The sequence below is a fragment of the Mustela nivalis genome (genome assembly GCF_964662115.1).
Source record: "Mustela nivalis genome assembly, chromosome: 1".
Classification (NCBI taxonomy): Eukaryota; Metazoa; Chordata; class Mammalia; order Carnivora; family Mustelidae; genus Mustela; species Mustela nivalis.
The window spans coordinates 83,906,249-83,920,652 of record NC_139020.1 but is presented as its reverse complement, the minus strand read 5'-3'; the positions used below and the strand labels follow the sequence as shown (position 1 = coordinate 83,920,652).

Below are 14,404 nucleotides of genomic sequence, written 5' to 3'. Positions count from 1 at the left end.
TTTTTAAATACTACCTAATAACACATAAAGTATCAGCAGTTTTCATTCGTAAAATTAGGGATTCAGAAGTATCTATAATGATTATTAATGTAAACCATCATTTAGACATCAAGAGAAGTTAGAATATTTTATTCTTTCTAACATGGATTTCTGTAATTTTTTTGTATATAAAAGTAGTTGTAAACAATGCAAATTTGGCTCTCTTGGAAATGATGAAATAGAGATAATTGGGTGTTGAATGTTGTGTGATTGGAAAATTTTAATGTGTGAGTCATGTAATTAAGCTTAATATTTTATAGATACTTAATAGTGTGTGTGTTTGTGTATGTGAGAGAGATCATGGAGGCTATTGAAAGGGGGCACTGATTGGTGATGCTGATATTGGAGTGCATCTGAGGCTGTTGTAGAAATACACGGGCTGTTGATTACAACATTGCCGATGATTATAACCCAAGAACAGCTCACCTAAGTAGCCTGGCACCCTAACATCTCTAACAGGTTCATTAAACATGGTCCTGTGATCTGATCCAAAGAGCCTGCTTGCATTAGCTAATACTAATACTTTAGGTAATAAAATGTGTTTACTAATTTGTTTTAAATAGAGAAAATGTTTCCTTTTACGTTGAGTAATGTAATAAATTTATTTTATATCTGGTAAATGACAGTAATATCCTACATAGGATATGAGATTGATATTTTGTCTTATTTCATGCTAACTGGTCTTAGTGTGCATTTGTTGTTTGTGAAACTTGTGAACCACTTGACCGCCATCATCTTGTCAAAAGCAGTAAGCACTACTAAAGTGTAAAGGGTAGCATAAAAAGATCATTAAGGTAGACCAATGAAGCAATCAAACATCTGGTTCCACTTTAGCTCTTGAGAGAAATGGTGCAGTAAATGACTTATAAATAAGTATACTAAAATACCCCACTACTTAAATGTTCTTGTCTCCATTATCATGGATAATTGAGATTTACTGACTTTAACTAGCATTCTTGATCACAATAAAATAGAGAATAAAGCACATTATGTGAGGGGGATGCTAAATCTCATTTACAGTAGTTTTGGGATTTGTATCTATATTACAGCTCATGGATTCCTTAGTATTTGTTCAGGCAAGCTTCTTTTGAGTCTTATGTTTGGGAACATTGTTTTGAAGAATTTTCAGAAGATTTGGTTGATTATGACTTGATATAGGGCCATTAACAATTTGTTCAGGGTAAATACAGAAGGTGGGGGGATAGAGGAGTTAAGATTCCTGAGATTTTTATTATGGAACTTGTTCCATAATAAAATCATTTGGACATTGTAACAAATGTAGTGAATTTAGTTCAGATGTAGATTTTAATTTTTAATGAGAAATATTCAAGGGGTCCTTGTTCTGCAGGAAGCAGTGTGGTTCCTCTCTAACATCACCGCAGGAAATCAGCAGCAGGTTCAGGCAGTAATTGATGCCAATCTTGTACCGATGATAATACACCTTTTGGATAAGGTAAGAAAATCATCTTGTATTATAATCTGAGTAAGAGGAAAAGGATTTAAATTTAACAAATTATGTGAATATATGCCTCTGTTTGTTTAATTAGAACCTATACAGTGGCATGAATACTACAGTAAAGTAGTAGTAACGTGAAAACTTTGAACCTAGCAGTTTTTATATATGAAAAAAACATTTCTTTTTAGGAACCCCTAGCCCTTCTTCTGTATCATTCCTTTACCAATAATTACTATTACTCTGGGATTTATTAAAAATACATTATTATTTTAAAAAACTCATTACTGATGATAATATTCAAAATTATAATTGTTACTGCTGATTTAAAATGCTCACATACTATTCTCACTCCACATCTATTACTTCATGTAATACTGCAACTCCATGAGCTTAAGAATTATTCCTTTTTGACAGATAAAGTAACTATGATATAGACAAATTGTCCAAAATCAAACAGTAAGTAAGTGTGCTATTTAATCATATGCTGTATCATCTCTCATACTTACATTAATGTTTGGGAAAGAGACAATTTAAAATGTCACAGTCACAGCATGAGGGTTTTTTCTGAACATTGATCTGTAATTAGAAGATAACTCTATCTTCTTTTCCTCCATGTGTTCTACAAACTGGTAGTAAAGGCTTAGTTTCCTATAAACTGGTAGATCTGGTTCAGTTTTTTAGGCAAGACTTAATGTATTACTCTGTATTTCCTAATGATTCACATCAGAAGACCTATACTGTTTTAACCTTATCTCCAGTTGTCCTGCATCTGTCCTCTTCAAATTGATGAGTAAGTTCAGTTGCACATGAGCCTGCTCCAACTGATTGTTATAAATCTGTCCATTGGTCTTTGCCTAGTGGTTTTCAGGTAGTGATTAATGATGATTGTGTGGATCCTTTATTTTACTAGGAACTGCAAAATGGTGACTTTCTAATTCTGTCATTCTTTATTAACTGTGATTTCTCAATAGAAAGCTTTTTTTTATCAGCTATTGGCTTACTCTGAAATATGTTTCATATAAGAAAAGCAAGATAAATTCTCATCACTTAGTTTTTGTTTTGTTGTTTTGGGTGTGTGTGTGTGTGTGTGTGTGTGTGTGCAGGCTCCATGCTGGGCTTGAACATTGAAACCTGAGATCAAGACCTGAGCTGAGATGAAAAATCATACGCCTAACAGACTGAGCCACCCAGGCATCCCATTATTCACTTAGTTTTTAGAATAACATGGTTCTCTAACAACCTCAAAAGGATACTAGGGGGTAGTTCTTAGTGTTATTAGGAAATTGGGAATTTTTATCTGTATTTTGTAAGTTTTTGTCCATTGTAGTTATTTTTTCTAACACTAAGGTTGTCCCTAACCATGGAAACTTTTTAAATTTAGCGCCTGAGTCTTTTTTCCATTGCCTTCGTAGTTTTTGAGAGCTTCCTACCTTTGGAATATGACATAGTTCTCAAGCTTCTTTTACGTATTTTCTGACCTAGACTCTCCAGGGTGTCCTTTTAGGTAGCAGATAATATAGAAGTGTCATAGTTCAGGTTCTAAGGATGATAATTGCTACAAGGTTGTCATTGTTTCTAGGCCTGAGTGAACAAAATGGGTGATAATATGTTTAGTTTTGTTTTTGTTTTTAGAAAATAGAAAATAGGGATGCCTGACTGGCCCAGTCAGTCAGTAGAGCTATGACTCTTGATTTTCAGGATCATGAGTTCAAGCCCCACATTGGGCATGAAGCCTACTTAAAAAAAAAAAAAAGAAACAAGTAGAAAATATATAGTAATTTTGTGAACATGAGAATTCATAAGAAATCATGAATGAAAAGAAACTATCAGATATCACTGGATATTTAGGATAAGCTTTTTATTCTTTGATTTGTAGTTTTATCTCTTATGCTGGAAATCCTTCTAAAATATTATAATATATTAAGATACATAAAATTTATTAGAATAAGATCATATTGCCACTAACAACATGACTACTTCACTGTTAAGATTTCCTTGAGGGATTTTGTTTTTAGGATGTATTCCATCAGTGGTGCACTTAAAATGGTGGTGTGTCACTTGAAATAATTTTTGTATATGTGATTAAGTTACCAACTTGGTATACAGTTATGTTACTTATTTCTGTTTCTTTCTTTCTTTTTTAAGATTTTATTTATTTATTTGACAGACAGAGATCACAAGTAGGCAGAGAGGCAGGCAGAGAGACAGGAGGGAAAACAGGCTCCCTGCTGAGCAGAGAGCCTGATGCGGGATGATACAGGATGATACGGGATGCGGGGCTCGATCCCAGGACACTGGGATCATGACCTGAGCTGAAGGCAGAGACTTTAACTGAGCCACCTAGGTGCCCCTCTGTTTGTTTCTTATTTGGGGAAATTACTTTAGTATTTTTGTTTGTTTGGGGTTTTTTGGTTATATAAAGGCATATATGTAAATTTTGCTGCATAATATTATTCCCTTTCTGTAAGGATTGTACCATTTTACAATCCTACCAGCCTCACTGATAGATATTTGCATTTTATCAGTCTGATATATAAAAATAGGTATCCCACTACAGTATTAATTTTTGTTACTCATATTTATATGTTTTTTTCTTCATTGTAAGCATTTTTCCAGGTTGCTAGTCTTCTTTATATTTAACAACAGGTCGTTATTCTATTCAGCAGATTTATTGTAGTTGTTTATTCCACTGTTGTTGAGAATTCTGGTTCCTCTACATTTTGTCTAGTTAATCTGCTACTAAGATAATATCTAGAAGGATACATAATACTCCTTTGCTTTAAATTATTTCTTGGTAAGTTCTCAGAGATTCTCACCTCTGAGAACCTCATGTAGTCATTAGATGTATTACTAAGTATGTTACTGAATCATAAAATGACTTTTTAAATGATTTTTAAGTATATTTTTTCAATTTGTATTTGAAAGGTAATGTAGGAGGGTAATGTTTTTATATAATAGTCTCATTAATGGTGGAAATCATCATTTTTAAAACTTTGTTTTGTGTTTAAAAGAATTACTTGACATTTCTTTGATTAAATTGAAGTGTATGTTTTCCTTTTTTTTTTGACTTCTTATTTTATCACTCACTTCATTTCATCTGACTTAATTGAACAGTAATACCAAGTCAGTTTGTTGCCAGGAGAGTTTACAAAAGGGAGTCTGCATTTGTTTAGGGTTAATGTGTTGTGGTTTTTTTTGTTTGTTTGGTTGGTTCGGTTTAGGATAAATTGAATTCAAAATCTCCTCTTACATAAAAATATGTATGCATATAGAAAGGCTAGAAAAAAACCTGGAGAAATAAGCAGTTGAATATAATTTCAGACAACATTTTTCATCAGTTTAAACTATGTTGCAATTTGTATCCTTGGCTTTTACAGGGAGATTTTGGCACTCAGAAAGAAGCTGCTTGGGCCATAAGTAACTTAACAATTAGTGGGAGGAAAGATCAAGTAAGTTCAGCTCTCACTTATTTCTCAAAACTGGTAAAATAACAGTACAGATGATTCTAAGATTTAGAGCTCAATTAAATCATAATATACAATGTAGCAAGATAACAGGCATTCTGTGATTTCTTTTCCCCCCCATATAAAAGGGTCACCTTGACTTCCTTTAATTATATTTTATAGATGAGAAGTGTTATACCGCCTTGGCCTACAAAATTTATATAGGTCATGGTAAGATCAAAACATATGTAGTCAGGGTTTATTTGGGTTTAGCAATAGGAAAAAACAGGACTTTTTAGCTTAATAGGGCAGACTGAAGCAACATCACAGATTCTCATAACAATTGAAGATAACCAAAGAGAACACAAACACCAACAAAAATTTACCAGTAGCAACCAAAGCAAGGAACTAATGTAAACCAAAAGGCTAGGTCTGGGAATTAAGGAAAAGGAATATAAGGAGCCTAGGGTATAAAGTTTAAAGAGGCACTCATTCTGGAGTTGTGTGGGTGACAAAGCTTAACATTGTGCCCACTGGCAAAAAAAAAAAATGAGTTTCAAAGGTTCCAGGTAAATTTCACAGATAGGTAAAAAGAGTGAACTTAAAGCTGGTAAACAATAAGCTGAGAATTGTCACAGATAAGCTGTAGACTGGTGGTGAGTAATGAATCCATTTAAATCTGAATACAGAGCAGAATATACATATAATAGATGGAAATCACAATATGACGAAATATAAAAATGATAGAAAATATTACAAAAATATTACAGAACCAATTAAACAATGAATTGAAGGTGGCCAGGTATTTGAGTGTTATAAATGTTACAGCACTCTTACATTGGATACCATAACATTGAACAGTTGTAGCTTTTAAAAAATATCATCCAGCCTCTGTACAGATTTCACAATTTTTTAACCTAAAGGGGAGGAAGGGGCCTTTGAAAAGAGTACTCCTTAAGGCAAATGTTTCATATGATGTTGAATGATTCCTTCATTTTCATTTGTTTTTTTCCTAAGTTCAAGAAAAGCACTACATTAAAAGGAGAAGGAATCTCATAGTAAAATAATAAAATAATCTACTATGGTCTAACATAACATGTGAGACATGTTTCCATACTCAAAATTTTAAAGTCAGAATTATTTCAGTGAGATCATATGGTACACAAACAAAATTCACCTATGTTTATTTTATTATGGTGTTTTTCTTCAGGTGGCCTATCTAATTCAACAAAATGTTATTCCACCCTTTTGCAACTTGCTGACTGTAAAAGATGCACAAGTTGTGCAAGTAGTACTTGATGGACTAAGTAATATATTAAAAATGGCTGAAGATGAGGCAGAAACCATAGCCAATCTTATAGAAGAGTGTGGAGGTAAGTTTATTATAAGCTGTTATTTCACACTTTAATGTTCTTTTTGTAGCTACATTTATTTTCTTACTTATTTAACTTAGCATTTATGTTCTTTTTGTAGCTACATTTATTTCTGACAATGTAGCACTTCTGTATTTTTCTATCTTAGATTATCAAGTAACAGAATAAACTAAATATTATATGCTATATGTACAGTCCTGCTCAGCTTCTTGCATATGCATAGGTAACTGAATTGCTGCCATGTATTGAACAGGCACTGTGCTAAGGGTACTGGGGAAACAGTGGTAAACAAGACACAGTCCTTGCCCTCAAGGCATGTAGTTCAGTCATTGAGATAAATATGAACTGATTTAATGTGCTAATTACCCTAATAGAAATGTACAACAAAATGAAATACCTGGAAGAAGCAGGAAGTGACACCTGAGCTGGATATTGAGAGATGAATAAGGATTAATAAAGTAAAAAGGGATGAGAGGTGTTCCAGGCAGAGATAACACCATGAGCAAAGTCTGAGGTGAGACCTAGCATTCAGCAAATTATAAGTAGTTCAGTGTTGCTGAATCACAAAGTATGGGGTAGAAACTGGAGATATTGCCACCAACCAGGCCCCTTCAGTCTTACAAGTTTGGTAGGACAGCAGATTCTTTATTCTATAGGGCAGTAGTTCCCAAATCTGATTCTGTGCCAGAGCCTCCTAGAATGTAAACAGCACAGCTGAGCTTTCAGCACCTAGAATTACTGTGTAGATAGAACATGGAAGACTCAGTTGTAGCTGTGGACCAAAATGTAAATGTGACCAACCCGGATAAGCACAAAAGGAAGGTTATTTCTGACAGATGTTGAGAAGTAAATGAAAGGAGAAGTAACTGTAAGAGTAGGAGAACCATATTCTTAATTTGCTTGTGAAGGGAGTTCAGAGTCTTCAAAGAAAGAAGTTTTTTTTTTTTTTAAAGATTTTATTTATTTATTTGTCAGAGAGAGAGAGAGAGCACAGGCAGACAGAGTGGCAGAGGGAGAAGCAGGCTCCCTACAGAACAAGGAGCCCGATGTGGGACTCGATCCCAGGATGCTGGGATCATGACCTGAGCCAAAGGCAGCAGCTTAACGAACTGAGCCACCCAGGTGTCCCAGAAAGAAGTATTTTTAAAGTGACATAGAGAGCAACAGAAAACACCTAACTATGAAGTTAGGAACAGGAGGTGGAGAATAGTGTTAGGGAACCTAATTGGGAAGTTGAGTACCAGAAAAATTAAAAACAAGTATAGTTTAAAATTTTTTACTAGTATTTTTTCCCCACATAAACATTTTAATTACTAAAAATTTTATTTTTATAAAAAAATTAAAATCCAGATCTGAGCCTTGCCCTTATCACTGGCGGTAAGGCCAGAAATCTATATCATATAAGCTTCCCCAATGAATTCTGCCCCAGGGTATTACAAGCCACTGAAAATTTTTACCTAAGGGATAGGCATCTTTAAATGGAGCGTGGATATCAAGGAAATGAGACTGTTGGAGACAAGAGGCAGGAAACCAGTTAGGAAGGTATATAGCAGTCTGGGCCACAATAAATGATGACAGGATTCAAGAGAGAGACTTTGAGGTTTTTGAGATTTGATGATAGAGTATTGAGGGAAAGGGGAGCTTATTAGGCTTTGTCTCCAATTTCAAGTTATTAATTATCATGAAGTAAGGATACAGTAGAACAAATAGGTTAATTGAGGAAAGGCAAGTAATAAATTGTGTTTGGACATTTTGAGTTGTAAGTACACATGAAACATCTGGTGGAATTATCATGCAGGCATTTTAATTTTATGCTTCTGAAGCCCAGAAAAGAATAAGTCCTCACCCTATCATAGTGGCTAAATTCTTTTTTTTTTTTTTTAAAGCAATCCCCATACCTAGCATGGGGCTCAAACAGCTCTGAGATCAAGAGTTGCATACTCCACTGACCAAGCCAGCCAGACGTCCCTAGCTAAATTCTTTACTTAAGGCGGGCTCACTACATAGAATGTGTAGAGTGAAAAAAGAAAAAAAAGAATGTGTAGACTGAAAAATGAGCCCAAAACAACTTCTCCCATGTAAGGAATAGATAAAGAAGAACACTCAAGAAAGGGCAGTTTTCTCTTCATTTTGGAAACCTTAAAATTATTACTCCTATAAAGCAAAATAAGATGCATTTTGCTTATCAGTTAAGTTTATATATTCTTTTTAATATTTTTGCCTGTGATTTAATAAGATCATTAATGTTTATGGGGAAATTCCCCTTCCCCCGAAGTACTGTGGTTGATCTTGATCATTTTCCATAATATTTAACAGATGTCTTAACATTCATATTTATTAATCACCAGTTTTTTCATTATTTTTATACATGTATCATTAGAAAAACTTGGCAGAGGCTAGAAAGTAAAAAGAATCTGCTTTTAACTTGTAACAAACAAAAGTAATCCATGTTATTATTCCTTATAAACATTGGTTATACGTAATCTGAATAGAGAGGTGTCCGTTGCTTGCTTAAACATACGAATTTAAACACTCAGGTGGTTAACTTTTTAAGATAAATATGCTATATCTTTGTGCATAAAGCCTTTTTAAGATTCACCTTTAGTATAGAGTCCCAAAAATCACAGATTTCAAAAATTGGGATTATGTGGTCCCAAGATTATTGTAAATTTTTTGTTCTTCTGTTTTAAATATTACCATTGTTTCACTTCATAAAATTTCTTGCAGGACTGGAGAAAATTGAACAACTTCAAAATCATGAAAATGAAGACATCTACAAATTGGCCTATGAGATCATTGATCAGTTCTTCTCTTCAGATGATGTATTTAATAATTTTATGGTTTTATTTGTTTTATGTACAAACATAAGTCTAGAAATAATATAAGCTAGGACATACACGTTTTTGGAATGTAATTAAAATAATATCACTTTCAGAAATAATATTTTAAAGTTCCTCAGGGCATTAAAAAGTACTGGTTCTAAGGGCAAAAAAAGAATTAAGGATTTTTTTTTTCCTTTTACGGATTTATTGCCATTAGTAGTTAAAAACAATGAGGATTTTTTATTTTACAGGAATGCTGAAGGTTTGCTTGTAAAATAGCTTTTTTTTTTTTAAATCTCACTATTGGAAGTTCATAGTTTTTGACCACCTTCCTCCACTTTTCTCTGCTTGTACCCTTTACCCATGGTAACCACAAGTTTGATCTTTCCTATGAGCTTTTTTATTAGGATTCCACATATAAGTTAGGTCATACAGTATTCGTCTTTCTGTCTGACTTATTTAACTTAGCATTAAATGCTCTCAAATGTTTATACATGTTGTTGCAAATGGCAGGGTTTCCTTTTAGTCTGTAATATTCTACTGTGTATATATATCACATTTGCTTTATCCATTCATCTTTTGGTGCACATTTTAGGTTATTTCCATGCCTTGGCTATTGTAAATAATGCCACTGTGAACATAGGGTTAGAAATGTCTTTTTAGGTTAGTGTTTTCATTTCCTTTGAATATATTGTTAGAAGTGGAATTGCTGAATAATCATATGATAGTTTTATTTTTAATTTTTTGGTGGAAATACTGTTTTACATTTTTGGTGGAACTACTGTTTTCCATAGTGGCTGTACTAATTTACAGTCCCACTAACAATGCACAAGATTTCCCTTTTCTCTATATCCATACCAGCATTTGTTAACTCTTGTCTTTTTAATGGTGGCCGTTTCACAGGTGTGAATTAATACCTCATTGTGGTTTTAATTGGCATTGCCCTTATTACTAGTGATATTGAGCATCTTTTTATATACCTACTCATCTTTTGTATATCTTCTGGAGAAATGTCTGTTCAAGTCTTTTGCCCATTTTTTAATTGGGTGGTATTTTTTGCTGTTGAGTTATGATAAGAATTTTTCGACACTTGACAAATCAGGCTCTATTTTCACTTGATGTCTTTATAGTTCTCAAATTCTATATTGTTAATAGCATAACATATTTATAAGCAAAACAGTGATACTGGTATATTCTGTAATAAATCCTTAATGACAGTAGTTCATCTATATTTGAAGATACTATCACTGTTATTTTTGTTAGATGACCAAAAATAAATTTGAAAGTACATAAAATGGAAAGAGTAAATCATCAAGAAAGATAAGTTACATATAATGTAAGGTATAGTATGCAAGAGTATCTTCATATTGTCAGTATATGGTAGTTGAAATTAAAATATTAACTTATTTTTAATGTTGCTCCTTTGGAAAAATAAATCTAAAAGCAGCTATTCCTTAGAAAATTATGATTAGATATAGCCACCAGTGGATTTTTGATAATTCTCATGTTTTCAAAAAATAATTCATATACCTCAAACTTTTCCACATTATCAAAAAGTGGAATGTTACTAAATATTTTCTTAAGTGAATATGATTTAAACATGCCATAGAGACAGTACTAGAAAAGAAAATCTGTGAACTATTTCCTTATAGATGGTCAGCCTAAGTCCTATTTAGAATATAATGCTAGTTAAATCAATCAGAAATAAAATTTAGAAAAACATACTCTCTTAAGGGAAGCTTTTATCACATGTTCTAAAGTTGGATTTTTGGAATTCCTAATTTGCAGTTAGGTATACACAAGACATTACGATTTCTAATACCTTAACATGAAGTTCTCTGTTATCTCTTAACACTGTGAAAAGAATAATTCAGACGATGAGCATATTTATAAGAATTGTACTATAGGTCAGTGATTTTTGTGGTATTTCAAAAAAGAACCTGCATATATATTATACTCATTATAGCACAGCTAATTATCTTACTGTTTTAAGCCCAGATGTCATTTGTCTCCAGTTGCTAGTAAAAAATTAACTAAAGATTACATTTACTGTCCAAAAGTGACAGCATTATGTTTTTTAATGTCATCAACTTTTATCTCTTTGCCTAGGTAAAAGGGGTATTAGAGTATCCTCTCAGTTTGAGGTGTAGGACCATCTCATTTATTACTTATATTTCACTCTTTTGGAAGATACCCATCTTGCATATTCTCTTAAGTTTCCTCTCATTTTGGTGTCCTCCAAGAAAGTCTTCACGAAGTGTTTCTAAAGAGGTGGTAGGACAATGTTGGCTTTCATCATCTCTCTTAGTTTTTTATGGAAATGAGAATATTTCTATAATGTTATTTATGTAACCTTTAAAACTAATTATCACTTACTTTTTCTTTTTTTCTTTAGATTGATGAAGATCCTAGCCTTGTTCCAGAGGCAATACAAGGTGGAACATTTGGTTTCAATTCATCTGCCAACGTACCAACAGAAGGGTTCCAGTTTTAGAAAGATGTTGTGGAAGTTAGGTACAATGCAGCACTGAGATATATATATATATATACATATATATAAAAAGGTTTGATCCATCAAGCTTGGCTCATGGGATCTGCTGCTGCATTAAATCGGGAAAGAAAATGTGAAGATTTCATTTGGAATCACAGAAAATGCCCAAATGAGGTCAAGATGGCGAGTGGGTGCGAGTGAGAATGAGTGGCAAAATGTAACGAAAACTTTACATGAATGCTTATTTAGGTTGTTCAAAGTAAAAAGGGCTACAGGTCACAGATCTTCAGTGCCTGAGAAGGAACATTGACTTACTCTGTATCAATTGAGGGGAAAGTGCAGTACTGTCATCTTCAAGCCTTGTAAGCATAAAAGAGGATACGATGCCCATATAAGTCAAAGGAAACCGAGCCCAGGCCTTGCTATGAAGCAGTGTGTGAGTGGACAATGTTGAATGAATGTCTGGCTCAGTGATAGGGAGTCAGGTTCATCTTTCAAATCTAGGGCTCTTCACTCATGAAGCAGACTCCTAGTCCTGGAGTGACTGTGTACGAGAGTATGGTTGTGGTGCTGTATGTGAACGCATGCAAGCTTGATTCGCCTTCAGGGGGCTGATAACAAACCTAGTAAATCATCAAAGTGAGATCATAAGTGTTAATGTACACTGGACATGAAAACAAAGACCGGTTTAGCAGCAGACATTGGTTTACTCTGCAGCCTGTGTTTTCTACTCCCCTCTTCCCTTTACCCACCCCCCTCCTTTATTTTTTCTTTTTAGTTTTTATTTACTTTACCTAGTATGGCTTTTTAGTTGCTTTTCAAGTCAGAAAACTTTTCAGGAAGGTTTCCCTGTGCATTTGCACCAGATGAATGTTTGATGCTATGAAAAGCTTTCCATATCATCAAAACTAATTTGTGTAGATTTTTGCATGAAAAAAATCATAAATTTCCCTCAAAATAGACTGTGTTGCAGTACACAAGTTGCCATAATAGTATAAAACAGTAAAATGTGCTTTAAAAAGCCATCCTTTTCATTTTCAGAGATAACATAAAGATCTTTGCATGAGGTAAATCTACAGCATAGTTCATTTTTAGATTTTGTTGAGTCCTGTAAAGAAGAAGAAGAAAAAAGTTTCAGTTGTGGTAGAATACCGTGCTGTGTTTAAATGTTACTTGTTTTCAAACTTTGTTTTCTATGAAAATGATATGGAAACTTCTAAAATGGAATTTGGTGCATATGTACTGCTGAATAAAGACCGATGAAGAGGTTTGAGTAGATGTACAAATCAAGTAATGGTTTGAACACCTTTAATAATATGCCTAATCTGTTCAATTGTTTTAGAATCTTTTTATCTTAGTGTAGGCAGCCATGAACAATCTATTTTGAGCCACTTTAGGGAGAAAACTTTGTATTTTTAAAACTTGCATAAAAGTTATGCAAGTGGTTTTTATAAATTGGAATAATACCTCAGTTTTGAGGTTATGCACACTAAATTAAATGTGACATAAATTAATTTGTACAAAAAGAACTCTTTATAAGGTGGCTCATTGTAGGAAATCCTGTGCCTTCCCCTTTGAGCACAAGTGTTGCATGAACAACAGTTTGCTATAAGAAACATACCAGATTAGCCACCATTAGCATCTATATCTACTTTGTGTTTAAAATCAACTGGTAATTCTGAAACACTGTAGAATGGATAAAAATTATTTTGTGATCATAACTCTTTGTTGAACTAGAGTATTTTTGCAGCATTCCTTGTCATCAGAAACATGGTTAAAGTTTAAAACTAGAAGCAGCAGAAAACTAGCTTGTAAAATTTATCCAAGTAGAATGCAGGCTAGGCTGTCTTGGGGAAATAAACATTAAAACTTAAAGCAATGTTTTACATGGGGTGTGTGTGTGTGCTATTTGGATTTTAATATATATAAATATAAACGTAAAGTTAGAGTGTAAATCAATGGCTTATTTTAGATTTTCCTTAGGCGTTTGACCTAGAACCAACATAACAGGAAATTTCTTCAATTCTGTACTTAGACATACTAATATTCTAACTCACTGGATCTGTTCAGGTGACACTGTCTTTGGTTCTGGTTTCTCCCTGTCCAGCCCAACATTTTGACCTCTTTATTCTTCTAGCAAAGTGGACTGAGAGAGACTATTTGAACTATATTTTACATAGTATTATAACTTCAACACATGGCTATAAATGGCAGATTACACACAGAGCTTGTTTTTTTACGGAAGGTTTAAATTAGCAGAAGCTGACCATAATAGTAGTTTGTATAATCCATGTTTCTTAGTAAACAGATCTAGTTCAAAGTAAGGTTATAATAGGCTAAATGAGTCCATAAAATAGTTAATCCTGTAATATATCCTAGTTGTGGATGATAGTCAACATCTGTGAATACAAGGGGTCCCTGATAGTCTAAATACTTCATTTTTCTACCTGTGGTCTCATACAGGACACTGATTTTGTAATAGAATGCTTGGAGGGATTTTTCATTGTCTGAAATTTGTTTCAGCACAGTTAACAGTTCATCATAGTTAGCAGATTTAAACACAACTCTTTGTTTATTCTCCAGTGATTAAGAAACTTTATTCATTTTTAACATAGAACATTATTTGTGAGGAGGGGGAAAAATGGAATAGTAAGTCTTTAATAAGCTTAGTTTTCCTGGCTTTTCATGTCTTAAACTACTTTTTCAGAGCATCAAGCCCTTCTCAAATTGTATAAAAATGAGAATGTTCTATTACAAATGTGTGTGTAGCCCTAGTCTAA

At 33.4% G+C, this 14,404-nt stretch overlaps 1 protein-coding gene across 3 annotated transcripts in view; it reads left to right on the top strand.

Moving 5' to 3' along the window:
• KPNA4 (karyopherin subunit alpha 4) overlaps positions 1–13,510 on the top strand; it is a 57,426-nt gene extending 43,916 nt beyond the window's left edge. For all 3 annotated transcript variants that reach the window (XM_082687661.1, XM_082687662.1, XM_082687663.1), the window contains 5 exons: positions 1,388–1,492; positions 4,873–4,944; positions 6,149–6,311; positions 9,039–9,133; positions 11,529–13,510. In XM_082687661.1, the coding sequence (XP_082543787.1) occupies positions 1,388–1,492; positions 4,873–4,944; positions 6,149–6,311; positions 9,039–9,133; positions 11,529–11,627 (534 nt within the window). In that variant the 3' untranslated portion in view covers positions 11,628–13,510. The remainder of the gene's footprint in view (positions 1–1,387; positions 1,493–4,872; positions 4,945–6,148; positions 6,312–9,038; positions 9,134–11,528) is intronic.
• The last annotated feature ends 894 nt before the right edge of the window (positions 13,511–14,404 follow it).